General features: G+C 41.7%; 1 protein-coding gene across 2 annotated transcripts in view; it reads right to left on the reverse strand.

Annotated features, from left to right (window-relative positions):
* Positions 1-16,301, reverse strand: part of LOC148131901 (uncharacterized) — a 69,735-nt gene that overhangs the window by 23,518 nt on the left and 29,916 nt on the right. Inside the window, exons 1-5 of one of the 2 annotated variants that reach the window (XM_087953625.1) lie at positions 9,025-9,911; positions 8,668-8,782; positions 6,651-6,718; positions 5,633-5,762; positions 1,530-3,640 (exon numbers count right to left, since the gene is read on the reverse strand). In XM_087953625.1, coding sequence (XP_087809751.1) covers positions 2,220-3,640; positions 5,633-5,762; positions 6,651-6,718; positions 8,668-8,782; positions 9,025-9,438 — 2,148 coding nt within the window. In that variant the 5' untranslated portion in view covers positions 9,439-9,911 and the 3' untranslated portion in view covers positions 1,530-2,219. Of the gene's footprint in view, positions 1-1,529; positions 3,641-5,632; positions 5,763-6,650; positions 6,719-8,667; positions 8,783-9,024; positions 9,912-16,301 lie in introns of those variants that run through there. The other variant, XM_087953626.1, reaches the window with a different exon arrangement.

The raw sequence follows: 16,301 nt of genomic DNA on the forward strand, positions 1-16,301 counted from the left end.
TACCTCGGTATAATTTTTTTCTTCAACAAATAGCCTAATTCATCTACATGCTTCCTTTGTTCCTCAGAAAGCGAAGACCCCATACTTACAAAAAACAAAAGGTTGAAGAAACCACAAAGGGTTGAAGGTGCACCAAATCCTTGCCGGACGAAGTAACAGGGTCCCTGTTCATGCGCCACTTGTAATGACGAGGCAGTCGAGTTGTTTGATCATGAACAACTGAATCATGATGATCTTTATTGGAGTCTAGTCTTGCATGTATACACATTTTTAGTTATCCTCCATCACTGGTTAACTTTGGTTACTGCTTAACTTTCGTTACTGTTTAGCACAGTAATCCATACAATTAATTATCTCTAGTTAAAGTCTAACATATGTTTACTTCCTCTCTCTAATCCTCCTTTAGATTAGTGACTTTGTTTACCTGAGTTGTATTTGCTTGGAAACATTCTTTATCTGAGGTTTGCCATCCAAGATTGGAACATTCCTGCAATTACAACTCTACATCCCAGAGAAAGTTCCCATTCACATTTCTGCGTGTTTCATCAGGAAGGACAGAAGTAATTTTTTGAAGTAGTTCTTCTTAATTTAATATTATTTTCCTTTATTGATTATTTTTGGTATCCTGACATCCCAGAGAAAGTTCCCATTCACATTTCTGCGTGTTTCATCAGGAAGGACAGATGTAATTTTTTGAAGTAGTTCTTAAAGTAATATTATTTTCATCCCCATTGATTTCCAAATAATTTCCTTCTTGATCAATCCTTTGCAATGTTAGCAGACTGGAGTGGTTTTCTGATACCCTGGACTATGGGAGGGAGGGAGGAAGGAAGTCAGAATCATCATTCATTGCCATTGTAACTTTGAAAGGTTACTTGATAAATTATTGTAAATCAGGGACTGCCTGGGTTGGCCAATAGGCTGCCTACCTCTGGGAATTTATATTAAATTTATATTATAGTATACCCACATTTCCCTCCCACTGCTTTCTCTTCCCTTTCTTTACACAACTATGTGAAAGTAGTTGCCATGGCACTGAAACAATGTTAACTGCAAAATAAGTAAACATTGTGGCCAGGTACATGTGAAGGCAAACAAAATTCTGAGAGGCATCACCAGATGTATCACCATCAGCAAAAAGGAGGTCCTATCCCTCTACATAGGGCTTTAGTGAGATACCATTTGGAATACTGTGTCCAGTTCTGGAGACCTCACATAAAAAGATATTGATAAGATTGTGTGAGTCCAGAGATGGGCAACACGAGGGAAGGCAGAGTAAGATCACCACAAAATTAGGACAAAGAGCCTATGAGTTGCATTTTCTAATTCAGCATCACTATAACCCCATTCTCCTTATGGTTTTCCTTCTCAGTTATTACTTGTATTATATAATGTGAAGCAGGATGGAAAGGCAGACTGTGACAATAGTAAGCAAAGGAATAAAAATTTGATAACAGGATAACAGATAATCAAAGTTGGAAGGGACCTTGTAGGTCGTCTAGTCCAACCCCCCGCCCAAGCGGGAGAAGCTACACCATTTCTGACAAATGAACTGAAACAATAGTAAGGGATTGAGGACTAATTGCATTTCTGCCTGCAACTCTGCTCTAGTCTAGTGGATATACTCATCAAAGGGAGTTACTTGAAATGATTAGGGAATCTGCACCACTTAAATATTGGCATCCACAGATCACTTTCAGGCCAAATGATAACCTTAATTTCCACTGATACTCATCTTTGTTTTAAAACCTAGTTACCAAAAAAAGCAAAAGAGCCAACAGCCAACAGCCAAACCTCCCACAACTGACCCCAACTCATGTTCCCAAACTCTGTTGATCACAGAAAAAAAATTGCAAGATCTATTTCACTGACAAAAGGCAGAAAAAGCACCAGGGCCAGACAAGATAACTCCCTCTAGCTTAAAAGTTTGAGCTGACCAATTGGCCACGATCTTCATCCGAATCTTTAATAAATCATTAGAGATGTGCAATGTTCCTTCTTGCTTCAAATGCTCTATTACCCAATGCTGAAGAAACATTCCACCAAGGAACTGAATGACTACAGACCAGTTGCTCTAACATCTGTAGTTATGAAAACCTTTGAAAGACTGGTGCTGTCCTTCGGGGGGGTTAAAATGAGGACCCAGATTGCTGGGGATCATATGCTGACTTTAAACTGCTCAGAGAGTGTTGTAAAGCATTGTAGAGTGATATATAAGTCTAAGTGGAATTGCTATTGCTGCATAGTTTCTCCCGAGTGTGGATTCTTTTATGAGAAGTAAGACTACCATTTTGAGCAAAGGTCTTCCCACACTCCATGCATTTATATGGCTTCTCTCCTGTGTGGATTTTGTTATGGCAAGTAAGACCATACTTCCGAGCAAATGTCTTTCCACAATTCATGCATTTATATGGTTTTTCCCCTGTGTGGCTCATCTTATGGGAATTAAGATTACCTCTTTGAGCAAAAGTCTTTCCACACTCCATGCATTGAAATGACTTTTCCTTTGTGTGGATCCTTTTGTGGATAGTAAGTCCACTACTATAAGCAAACGTCTTTCCACACTCCATGCATTTATACGGCTTCTCCCCTGTGTGGATCATCTTATGGCGAATAAGATGGCCTCTTTGAGCAAAGGCCTTTCCACACTCCATGCATTTACATGGCTTCTCCCCTGAATGGATCCTTTTGTGGATAGTAAGTCCATTACTGTAAGCAAAGGTTTTTCCACACTCCATGCATTTATACGGCTTCTCCCCTGTGTGGATCATCTTATGGGAAATAAGATTACCTCTTTGAGCAAAGGTCTTTCCACACTCCATGCATTGAAATGGCTTCTCCCCTGTGTGGATCATCTTATGGCAATTAAGATTACCTCTTAGAGCAAAGGTCTTTCCACACTCCATGCATTTGTATGGCTTCACCCCTGTGTGGATCATCTTATGGGAAATAAGATTACCTCTTTGAGCAAAGGTCTTTCCACACTCCATGCATTTATATGGCTTCTCCCCTGTGTGGATCATCTTATGGGAAATAAGAGTACCACTTTGAGCAAAGGTCTTTCCACACTCCATGCATTTATACGGTTTCTCTCCTGAGTGGATCCTTTTATGGTAAATAAGATTACTACCTCTTCTGAACCTCTTACCATACTCTCTGCATTTGTATAGCTTCTCCCCAGTGTGAATCCTTTCATGGGAAGTAAGTTGCCTGCTTGTTCTAAAACATGTTCCACTTTCGAAACATTTATAAGGCTTCTCTTTTGTGTCAATCTCTTTTTGAGATATAAGGAACTGATTTCCAAGAGAAGGAATGAATGTCTCATTGTAATTTTGTCCATTTTGTCTTCTTTTAGTATCTTCTACTTTGTTTTGACTGGAATAGTGTTCATTTACATGTAGTTTAACTTTGATTGGATTCACACTTTTCCCAGTATATTTTTTCCTTATTTTCTCTTGCTGGGCAAGAAAGTCTTGCATCGGAGCATCAGTGGAACATGAGGTTTCCTGATTCCAATTATTTGACTGGTTTCTCTCATGTCTTACGAATTCTGTTCGAATTCCAAACTTCTCCATTCCATCTTTAGCATTGATCACTTGGGACTGTTCACAGGAATCTTGACTCTCCTGCCCATTGTTACCTTCAAAGGAAAAGAGAAATTATAATGATAACAAGGTTAGAGAAAAAGGTCAAACTGTACAAAGTCAAGTGAATTTCCTTTTGAATTTTTCTGAAATTCCATTATATTGAACATTTGCATGCTTACAGTGGTGTGATATAGACATGGTGATTTCTATATTCATGAGTCATCCAAGCTTTGAAAATATCTAGAAAATATCTCTTTCTTTACAATTATCTATATACATGCACATGTCACTCAACGTCTCTTTTGAGTTAAGGAATAATTAGGAGAAACATCCAAGGAAGAATTAGGAGAAATTTAAGATTTATTGGGGTGGGTTAATTTCAGCTGAGACCTGTGAGAACTGAAACGATTTTGAAAGAAGCTCCTTCTTCCCCGATGCATCTTGGAGCAGCTGCTCTACGACATCTGTCTGCTCGGCCTGTTACTTGATCCCAGCGATGAGACTTTGGAGCGAAGTCCCTTGTTTGACGTCTCCCATTCGTTTGTAAACGCTCTTTGTATGGAGACTGTAAAGGTTTCAAGAATGGCTATTTTACTGCCCAAAGTTTTTTTTGCAAAGGGATTTTTGCCAGATCTGGTACAGGCTTCTGTGCGCACAGAACGGAGTCCTAAACTATTTTAGTGTGAGATCACACGAGACCAGTAGTGCAAGATTTCAGGCTACTAGTCTCATATGATCTGGCACTGCAGTATTTCAGTATTTCAACACATAAAATATTGATCAGATCTTTTAGAGTTCCCAACAGAAAAGGAGGGGGAAATAGTGTACCAGCTAGCAAAACCGAAACTGCATTTAAGAAATGTTTTTATAGTTTCCAGGTGACCAAAGTTTCTGCCCTGCAAAATTCTAACTGGAGAGTATGATTGATGATTTTTGGCTATGGATATGTCCCATTGGAGAATATGAATTATGCTACACTCCAGGGGTGGGGAAAAACCAGGGTCAAGGGTGACAATGAATGATGTGTCACAGAGTCGGCTCAAAACCAGGCAGCATTGGCATGTCTACTCCTAATAAATCTTCTTGAAGCTTTTAAAATCCGGCTAGGAATTCATGATTTAAATGGGGGTAACTACCAGAGCCCTGACAGCAGTCCTGTGTTTTTTTAAGAACTGAGGACTGCATGAGATCCAGGGCAAAAGTCTTTGAAAACAAAGGGGCCTTCCCTTTGTTTGCAAAGCATTTTGTCCTGGGTCCTGTGCAGGCCTTGGTTAGCAGAATACGGAAGCCTAAAATACCGAAGTGCGAGATCACGTGAGATCTTTTGTGCAAGATTTCTACTACTGATCTCGCCTATCTCTCACTACATTAGGCCTCTTTTTCTGCAAATGAACCAAAGCAGGCAAAAGAGCTTATGGCTCACTATATCGTTGCAAGGTAAGTCCCGGCAGACTGGGGTGGGTTTATAAATAGGGCGATTGTTGTTGCAGCGCCTCTGTTGTTATTTGTAAGTGTGAATGACAGCCGTGGTGCTGCAGCATTTGTAATTTCAGGACTGAGACTTAAGTATTTGGGAAAGGGCTAGGTCATAACTTGATATGGTCACTTAGTGAACTGGCATAACTCAGGGATCACCAGTACTCTAGGATGCTCTGAATCACACTGCATGAGGCTTTTGTCCTTGAATTGGATTGAAGAAGGCTCTTCCATGGCCTGAGCGTGAAAGTTCTGTTCTCACACAATTGGGGGAGGTTTCAGAGGACAAATGACATCACATTCTTCTCACACGACCACCAGAAGCACGCAAAAGCACACTTCATTCTTTTCAGCCTCCACAGATAAGTTCAAGTAGAAATGGAAAAATACAGATAAGAAATGGCCCAAAAGTATCTAAGCATTGACTCTTTCCTTCCTTGGAGTACCAGAAGGCTGGACAATTTCCTTTTCCCTTCCAAGAGTCGATATCTCATTCGTGATTTTTTTAATAAAAAGTAACTGTAATCTGACTTCTTGAACTTCCTCATTTGGGACAAGAAAACTCCTACCCAAGGAAACCACATTCCTATGGTTTTCAAGCATGACTTCCAAATGTAGCGCTTTTTGGTCCGGATCCAGCTGAGACCATTCCTCCTCAGAGAAATACACAGCCACCTCCTCGAATAACACCAGACTCCCCTGAACATGGAAAAAAGAACAGAATGGGGATTTGCAAGATCTGTTCAACTTCATCAATGATTTAGACAACGGGATAGAAGGGGAACTCATCAAATTAGCAAACAAGACCAAATGGACAGGAATACCAACACTCCACAAGATAGGTTTGAGATATAGAAGGATCGACAGATTGGCACCTTCTAACAAAATGAAATTCAATGGTGAGAAATGTAATGTGCTACATTTAGGAAATAGGCAACCAGGATGATGAGGGGACTGGTAGCTAAAACATACATGAACAGTTGCAGGAACTGGGCATGGCTAGTCTACTGAAGAGAAGGACCAGGGGAGACAGGATAGCAGTGTTCCAACATTTGAGGGGCTGCCAAAGAGAAGGGGGTCAAGCTATTTTCCAAAGCACCTGAAGGCCAGGCAAGGAGTAATGGAGAAATTTTCTGACAGTGAAAGCAATCAACCAATGGAACAGAAGTTTCTTTCAGAACTTGTGGGAGGTTCATCATTGGAAGCTTTTAAGAGACCAGACTGCCAACTAAGAAATGGTGTAGGGGGTTGGACTAGATGACCTACAATCCCTTCCAACTCTGTTAAGCTGTACCTTATGAGATTGATGACTGATAAAAAGAATGGGGGGGTGTAGAAGTTGCTTCCACTGTGATACGTTTAATCCTAATTCTTGAAGGACTTTAAAAGAAGTGTTTCTTGTAAACGCAAAGTTGGAGGAGTACCTTGCAGAACAAGATAACTAGAGGAAGCTATGTTGACTGATAGCAACTTCAACCTGCTATTCTGCTGTCCCTGTTGTGGGAGGACGCAAAAATAATCCAGTCCAAACACCCACTTCACTTCCTGAAGGGAGAAAGCAAATCTGATAACTTTTCCCTTTCTTACTTGATTTGGAGGTCCAACCGTTGTTTGATCACTGTCATAAAAACCAGACCGTTTCATTCTTTGTTTCTCTGTAAGGAATAAATAATTTCAAAATAAATAATTAACAAAATATTTATTTATTTTAGAGAATTTACAGTATATGCTGCCTATTTGCACAGCCACTCAAGGTAGTTTACAAAATATCAAACCCATATTAAAACAATAAAACTAATAAAGGGAGGATTATATATTAAAATAATAAAATCACCTCCACCACCCCCATCCCGATGACAGCTCTGGGTTTCCCAGGCCCATTGTCAGAACCAAGTCTTGAGCGCCTTCCGGAAGTGTGCTAGAATTGGGGCCATTCTAATCTCAAGGGATGATGTTCCAGAGAGAGGGAGCCACCAAGGAGAAGGCCCTTTTTCTGGGTCTCACCAGGTGTTTCTCCCTAGAGGATGTGACATGCAACATTCCCTGCCTCCGCACTCTGGTGAGTCGGGCAGATGTAACCGGTAAGAGACAGTCCCTCAGATAACCTGGTCTCTAGTCATGAAGTGCTTTAAAGGTGACAAGCACCTTGAATTGCACCTGGAAATTGGCAGCCAACGCAGCTCCTGCAGGAGAGGTGATACATGTGCAAACCAGGGTCTGCACAAACCATGCAGTTTGCTACCGGATGCTCTTCAAGGGTAGCTCCATGTAGAGCATATTGCAATATTCAAGAAAGGGAGTGACTAGGGCATGAGTGACTGTAAGTTTGGTCAGTTCAACCCGTAGTTGCGCAAAGGCCCTCCTGGCCAAAACCTCTTCTAGCAGGAGTCGTGAGTCCAGGACAACCCCCAGTTTATACACAGGGTCTGTTTGGGATAGTGCCATCCCATCCAAGACCAGAAGTGACCATTCTCCCTTGGCCAACGAACCCCAAACCCAGAGCCACTTGGTTTTGCCAGGGTTTAGTTTGAACCCGTTGCTCCCCATTCAGCCCCTAACAGCCACCAGACACTGCGAGAGAGAGGGCATGGCATCACTTAACCTACCATGAGCCAAGACATACAGCTAAGTAACAGTAGCTCACCCAGCGGCTTCATATAAATGTTGAACAGGAGTGGAGATAGTACTGAGCCCTGCAAAAACCCGCAAAGCAGTGGACAAGTGCTGTATCTCTCCCCCCCTATCAACAATGACTGAGAGCAGCTGCAGAGGGAAGGAAGTTAGCCAGGATAGCAAAAGGCCTCCCACTCCCACCCCCAAAACATACCCCTGGAGAATACAATGGTTGATGGTATCGAAAGCAGCCGAGAGGTCAAGTAGATCAAGGATGGATGCGCTACCCCAGAGATCATCCAAAGTACAACCAATCCAGTTTCTGTCCCAAATCCAGGCCTGAATCCTGACTGGTAGGGATCTAGGTAATCCATCATCATCCAGAAACCTCTGGACCTGCCGCGTAACCACCTTCTCCAAAAAGGGAAGATTGCAGAGAGGTTGAAAATTATCTGACAGGGTGGAATCCAGCGATGGCTTCTAAAGAAGAAGGTAGACTACAGGCTTTTTAAAAGTGCTGGGCCACTACCCCCTCCTGTAGGGAAGCATCAATCACCACCAGAGTACAGCTACCTTTCACCTCATGGGAAGCTTTCACAAGCCAGGAGGGACATGGCTCTAAAACATGGGTGTTTGCACACATACTCCCTAGGATCCTGTCTACTTCCTCAGGAGCAAAAGGGTCAAACCGTTCCCAGATAACATAGCAAGAACCTGCCTCAAGGGCCTCCACCAGACCAGCAACCATGCTGGCATCTAACTGGGAATGAAGTCGTGCGATTTTGTCTTCCAAAAAACCTACAAATTCCTCAGCATGCCCCTTCAGGTGCAGCTCAGTCTCCTCCTTCCCCAGGAGGCGGCGGCTCACCTTAAAGAGGGTCACTGGGTGATTATCTACAGATGCAGTTAGTGTGGAGAAGTATAAATAGGAGGAGGTATTGTCTAGAAGAGAAAAGAGAGCGAAGGGGGTAATTGGAAGATTTTCAATTACCTCCTGAGGTGCCTCGACTTTGATCATTCCAAAGGATCCTCCTGAAAAATAATTCCTGAGGCGGATTTGATGGTTTCTTCTTTCCCTCAGGATCTGTGATCTCCACAGTGTAGCACTTCAAATTGGAGGAAGAAAAAAAGGAGAATTAATGTACATCACACAACATAAAGTGGATTCCTACATTCGGAACACAACCTCAAAACCCCCAATATCCATCCGTGTGGTTGAGTGTGAAAACCATGGAACAATGTCCTATAAGAATTGGTGGGACTTCACCACATATTATGATCGTCAGAGAAGATTGGGAAGAGGGGGGAAGTATTCAAACACATTCTCTATTCTCTTTTGAGCTCTCACCTGCAACTCGACCTGCTCCTTGTTTTCCTCCACCTCGCGAAGGAGGAAGCCTTCCACCAGGGCCACCGCCTGGGAGCTGGTCTCTGCTCCATACTCCCGCACCCAGCTCTCCATCTCTGGAGGAAGAAGAGCCAGGAACTGCTCCAGAACAACCAGGTCTAGCATCTGGGCTTTGGTGTGCTTTTCTGGTCTCAGCCATCGCCTACATAAGTCATGGAGTTGGCTGCAAAGTCCTCGAGGACCCTCAGCCTCCTGGCATTGGATGAACTTCCAGGGCTGGACTTCTGAAGGGAGGATGGTTTCGTCCTCCAGGATCTTCTGACCAGGTCTTGTCCAGGTCTCCCCACCCTTCCCAGGCTGAAGAGCAGAAGGGCCTTTTCCGCTTCCCTCCTTTGCAAAAAGTTGTGTCTCCATCCTTTCTCTCTTCTGCAGAGCAACTCAAATGGGTTCAAGGACTCTGGTGGGTCTCCAGATGCCTTTTCCTTCACAGGACCATTTCTGGACTGCACAACGGATCCCTGCAAGTTATTCTGATCTCCCCCCCCCCCCAAGAGAAAATTTTGGCTTGCAAAGATTTCAAATGCCTTCGAGTTATTGTACCTGAGATGTAAATAAAAACCAATGGCAAAAATCAGAAAGTAGAATTCAGCCACTGAACCACCTTCACCCAACCTGCCCGGAGTCCCAAGCGGTTCATCCCAACATAGGTCCTCCGGGCCGGGAAGGAGAGGCCGCCACGCTTCTTTGCCCGGAAGCAACTCCACACTCAACCAGAACACGTCGGGATCTCCCACCGCCAGACTCCCGTAGGCTCTCGCCGCCTGCGGAGCCCCAGGGGTTAAGGAGAACGAGTGCGGCGTCCTAGAAAGAAAAGCGTTTGTGATGTCACTTCTTTCCCGGCCTCCCCCCCACCCAACCAAGCTAGCTGTGACGTTTGCCCTCCAGTGGACCAATGGCCGAAGCACCGGAAGTTCCCTTCCTTTGGCGGAGGGCTCCCCCACTGGATGTGCCGCAAAGTACCAGGACTTTAGAACGGGCGGGAAAGAGGAGTGCGTCTGAGGCGAAGGGAGAAGGGCGGGGATGTTGGGCTTGAGAGCAGGAGGAAAGGCCCCTCTCAATGGCTCTGTGTCAAAGGCTTCGACGTCTCCAAAGGTGGCACTTTCTCCGTCTTCCTCTCCTTTCTGTCCAGGAACCGTCTGTGGAGATGGAGAAAAATCTCTCTGGGGGATTTGAACTCGCTTCTCTCAAGAACAGCCGCCATGAAGGCTCCTCAGAGGTCGTGGGAGGCCTCAAAAGGGGCCAAATGTTGACAGAAACAGCCGGGCAGTCAGAAGATGAGGACCAGGAGCCTCTGTTGGAAACCCAGCTTGTGTCATGCGGTTTTTGGGAACAAGGAATAGAATAGAATAGAATAGTTTATTGGCCAAGTGTGATTGGACACAGAAGGAATTTGTCTTGGTGTAAATACTCTCAGGATACATAAAGAAAAAGTACATTTGTTAAGAATCAAGAATCATGATAGTCATAGGGTACAACTGGACACACACAGGAAAATCACAATCAGGAAAATGATTTTAATTTATTTCTTTAATTCTTTTTTTTTAAACAAATTTTATTAATTTCACAAAAACAGTACACAAACAATCAAGGCATAATAACATACAAAATCCTTTCCAAGAAAACCAATAGAACGTACAAAATACTTCCAAATTGTAATATTGATATTTACATTATCTATTCAACTTCATATCTTGTCCTTTTCATTCTGTCATCCAAACCATATTTCTTGCTAATTAAAGTTTTATTGCCTTTCATAAACAATATCAAAACATAAAATATAATAAAACAAAAAACAAACCTAAATTATCTTTTCTGAAGGCTGTTTGATCCCGGGTTAAAAACTCTTCCCACAGACACAAATTCAAAAATCATATTTACTTTATATATCATTCCATATCTTATTACCATATTCAACTTTCTATATAGCTTCTTCTCTCTTTTATCTTTCTTAATTTTGTTTTATTTATCTTATCTCAATTCAATTCATAATACTTATCATTCTTTGTCTGCTCTGTTTCCATCTATCCATTCACCTTTTCTCTTTTAATATACTTCTCCTATACATTGATTGGAGTGACACCTTTAACTCATTCCCCTAGCTTAAAGTTACTTAATATAACACTCAATTTATATTGGGATTCTGTTTAATACATTCTAAAATTACATAATAAATTTTAACCACTATCCATGTTTAAGCATTTAACTCTAAATACATATATAAAAACAATCTTATGTACCTTCCAGAATCCCCCTTTCAATTAGAATTACCCATTGTCTCTAAATAAGCCTTGTTTAAGTCTTGCTTCTCACCGATAAGGCTTCTCATCCCCTCCCTTCTCTCTTGCTTATTCTTCTCCCTTCCCCCTCCACCCCCTTGTCTCTTCTCCTCCCTTTTCTTACTCCCTTTCTGTTGTTTTCTAACCTTGTATCCACCTTTCATCTCCTTCTTCCCTTTTTTGGTTGTTTTTTCAGGCCTTAAAATCCCCTTTTTCTTTTCCTCTTTCTCCTCCTCCCCAAAAGGAACCCATTGTTCATCAAAGATGGCTTCTTTTTCTTCTTTGTCCCAGTCATCCTGCTGCGCAATCAACTTTCCATAAGTGCATACCGCCATTTCCAAAAATTGAAATAGAACGCCCAAAGTATCTTCTTCTTTATATTTTTGATATTCAATTTCCAGTTCATCCATAAGCAATGCCATCATGAAGAGAAAAAAAAAACTTTTTCCAAAACAACCACCCAAGTATTTTTAATCACAAATAGTTGCAAAGAATTCCAAAGTTACCAAAGTTCTTTCTTCTATTCCTCTTTCTGGGGTTACTGTTTAATCAAAGAGATCCAATTACAGTATATCTTTCTTTAAAGTTCTAGGCAGTCTCCTCCTTTTCCAACTTCTGCTCCAAAAGATTTTTTTCTTTCTTCCTCTCCCTTCCCCCTTACATCAACGATTTTCTTTTAAGTATTCAAAAATCCATACCTCCAATAAGGGTTTTCTGATTTCTTAAGTTATTAAGCCCAGCGTCCAGGAGTCCTTTGTCCCTTGACTTTGACTTTCAAAATAATTTACCTTAAGTGCTCAAATAAATTTTCCAAATCTTCATCTGCTGTTTCCATGGGGTGGGAGAGTTAAAAAAAGAAAAGTTTTTTTTTTTCCCTTGACAGCTTTAAATCCGCCGCTTTCCGTTCTTCTCAGGGATACAATGTATCTTCTAGCAGTTCAAACAAATCCGTTTTCAGAGTGTTTAGCAGTTGTTGATTGACCCGGCTCAGACAGCACTTTCACTTTCCTGCTTCCTCCAGCACAATCTTACCCGGCTGCCGGCTTCTTCATGGCGGCCATTGCTGATCGCCGCTCCACCACCTGGGGAAAAAGGGGTTTTTCCAGACGAGGAGGGGGTCTGCGACACCCCCAATCCCCTGTCTGGCTCCCCTCTCTCTTCAGCTGCCTCTACAGGGCAGCCCTATCCCCCTGACCTATCTAGATCGGGGGCACCTAGGCAGCAGGCACAGCAGGAATCGCGGACAGTCGCGAATTCCTGTTGTCTCCGAAGCCGCGCCAGCTGGTTCCTATTTCTTTAAGTTGCAGAAACTGGGCATGGGTAGTCTAGTGAAGAGAAGGACCAGTGGAGACATGATAGCAGTCTTCCAATATTTGAGAGACTGTCATAGAGAGGAGGGCATCCACCTATTTTTGAAGCACCTGAAGGCCAGGCAAGGAATAATGGAGAAATTGTCTGAATGTGAATGCAATCAACCAATGGAATAGAAGTTTCCTTCAGAAGTTGTGGGAGCTTCAACATTGGGAGCTTTCAAGAAGAGACTAGACTGCCAACTATCAGAAATGGTGTAGGGGTTGGACTAGATGTCTTCCAAGTCTCTTCCAACTCTGTTAATCTCTACCTTATGAGAAAGATAAATTATAAAAAGAATGGGGGATCTAGAAGTTCCTGCCACTGTGATACGTTTGTTGGGTATAACATTGATACCCAACAAGGTTTGGGTGGATAAATATATAAACTAAGGTATCATAGTTTAAGTGTTTGTAACTTTAAGCACCACACTGCATGTAATTAGCCAATTAAGGGTGCGGTTAGAAACTGCAATAAGAGGAAGCAGGAGAAAGCTTGCTGCTTACTGCCTACTGTTTTACTGTTTACCGTTTGCTGTTTACTGTTTACTGCTGTTTACTGCTGGATACAACTGTTTATTACTGTTTTACTGCGACTGTCTACTGTTTGATCGTTCTACTGAATATCCAGCGTTATCCTCTGGAGAAAGGCATCGGAGGAGGAGAAGATATCTTTATCGGCTGATAAAGATATAGTAAGGAGTATTATCTGGACTGAGTTAGTGAGTCTTACTGAATGGATATATTGTGAATGACATACGGACTGATTGAAAATGCTTAAACTCTAACTGGATTAAAAACTATTTAAACTACAAACAGTGTTTGTGTTCAGTGTGTGTATACTCTAAAACCCTTCCTCTCTCATTTGGCTGCCTGGCTTGACTGCTGCTGCATACTCTACTAGGGGTTTATCCCCAAACACTAACATTGGTTATGGGCCCAGCTGCACAGTCTAACTAACCAGGATATAGCAGTGAGAGTTGGTGTGAGTTGCACATTACTGTAAAAACAAACTGTTTTTATTAGTTTAAAATAGTCAAATATCTGAAGAGTAATGGCACAAGTAAATCTACCACATCTGTCCCTGATATCCAGGCTGGATGGAACAAACTATGTTTCATGGTCAATGAAATGTAGTTTACTTCTACGTAGAGAAGGTTTGTGGGACATAATAACAAACCCACCAGATGTGAGTAGCTGGGATCCTGATGATGAAGAGGATAACCAAAAGTTACAAGACTATAAACGGAAGAATGAGCAGGCTTTATGCATCATAGGACTGACTCTCTGTGACCAGCAGCTTGTCCATATTCGTGGAGAAGAAAATGCTGCAAACTGCTGGGAGAACCTCAGGAAGATATATGTTCGGGACAGTGTAGGAGCACATATAAATCTTACACGGAAGCTGTTTCGAACACAACTTCAAAGGAATGGAGACATGTTAGCTCATTTAAACTGTATGAAGAGCATTTTTCAAGAATTACAAGAAAAGAGCTTATCTTTAATGAGCTGCAACAAGTATACATTATATTATCTTCATTAGATCAAAGCTATGATGACTATGTGACTTCGTTGGAAGTATTGCCTAAGGATAGCCTCTCATTAACCGAGATTACAGGCAGGCTACTAGAAGAAGCCAGAAGAAGGTGTGAACGTGACCAGCTGAGAGAAGATAAATCTAAGAAAGAAGAGAAATTATCTTCAAAGCTTGATAGAAACCAGCTTAGTAAAGGAAAGCACCCGGAAGAAGAGAATTTATCTTCGACGGCATACACAATTAAAAAGTGTTTTAATTGTGGAGGAAGAGGACATTTGGCAAGTTTCTGCAAAAAGGGAAAAAGCCAGAATGTAAAAAAAGCCCAAGAAAGCCTTTGAACTAACCATGTTTAGCAACTGTGATGTGAAGAATGATTTATGGGTGGTGGACAGTGGTGCATCCCACTGCATCACGAGAGATAAGACAAAATTTGTAAAAATGTCTACAAGCTCTCAACATATATCACTTGCTAATGGCTGGAACCTGAAAGCGAAAGGAGAAGGTACTGCACATTGTCCGTACATAAATCAGGATATAAAAATGTTGTATGTACCGCAACTAAAGTTCAACTTGCTTTCTGTAAGGGTATTAGTCAAACTAGGTTATGTAATTACATTTAAAAATAATAATTGCATAATTGAGAAGGATAAAAAAGGGTAACTGCAGCTTTAAATGGAACGTTATACGTCTTAGATGATAGTAAGAAAGGGGAGGCACAGACTGTATTTAACAATATAAAGCCTCATAATGAATGTATCCATTTATTGCATAGGCGTTTGGGGCATGTAAATTTTAAAATGCTAAAACGTACAGTAGAGTTATCTGATGGGATAAGGTTAAAACCTTGTGATAAATATTTGCGTTGTAATGTTTGCTGTGAAGATAAGAGCAAAGTATTGCCTGCAAATAGGTTAAATGGTTTCAAAACCAAAGAACCTTTAGAAGTGATATTTGCAGACATCATAGGTCCAAAGAAACCCAGTATGGGGGTGCTCGATATATACTGAGCATTATGGACCACCATTCTAGATATGGATTTTGCTACTTAATGAAGAGCAAAACTGAAACATATCAACATTTTTTCAACTGGCTTAAATTTGCAGAAAGAAAGACTAAACGGCAACTGATAACCCTGGTGACAGATAATGGTACGGAATTTGTTAACAAATTCCAGAACAGACTAAAGGTAGCTGGAATAGAGCACAAAAAGTCTGCACCATACAGGCCAGAACACAACACATTCATAGAGAGAAGAGGCCAAACACTACAGGCAATGGTTAGAACAATGTTAACTGATTCTGGATTACCTGATTCTTTGTGGGGGGAGGCTACAATGTGTGCTAATAACATATTGAACAACGTTGTTAACACAACGACAGGTGAAATACCATTCACCAAGTGGCATGGCAGGAAACCTGACCTAAGTTACCTGCACACATTTGGTGCACCAGCATGGGTGCATATCCCTACACAACTCAGGCATAAAGGGCAACATAGAGCTAAACGATTTTTCTTCGTAGGTTACCAGGCAAACCATAGGGCATATAGATTTTGGGAGAAAGGCACATCTAAGGTGTTATGTAGTGCTAGTGCCCAATTTCTAGAGCACGTCGGATGGGAGAAGTTAGAACAGGATACCAATAAAGAAGTAATTATTGAATCCTATAGAAATCCCATTAGTTATCCCTGTAACTTTAAGAAGAAAGTAAAGAGAGAAATACAGGAAGAAATAGAGCCCATAAAGGAAGAAATAGATCCAATAGCTGAGCAGGATGAGGAAGATGAACAGGTAGTAGTTCAAAAAGTCCTCCTGCAAGCCCTGTAATTCCCAGAAGAACTACACGAATATCTAGACCGCCTGATAGGTACCAGGCTAACACAGTGTGCCAGATTAATAAAGTTCCATGTACTGTAGATGAAATAAAAAGTATCCTACTAAGGATAAGGAAAGTTGGTATGCAGCAATGAATAAGGAACTGAACTCATTAAAGAATATGAAAGTATATGAGAATGCGAGATTACCTGTAGATATGAAGTCCATTGGCTGCAAATGGA

This window comes from Notechis scutatus, chromosome 2 (genome assembly GCF_049901735.1).
Source record: "Notechis scutatus isolate UNSWTSFEM ecotype Mainland chromosome 2, rNotScu1.2, whole genome shotgun sequence".
In the NCBI taxonomy this organism is placed as follows: domain Eukaryota; kingdom Metazoa; phylum Chordata; class Lepidosauria; order Squamata; family Elapidae; genus Notechis; species Notechis scutatus.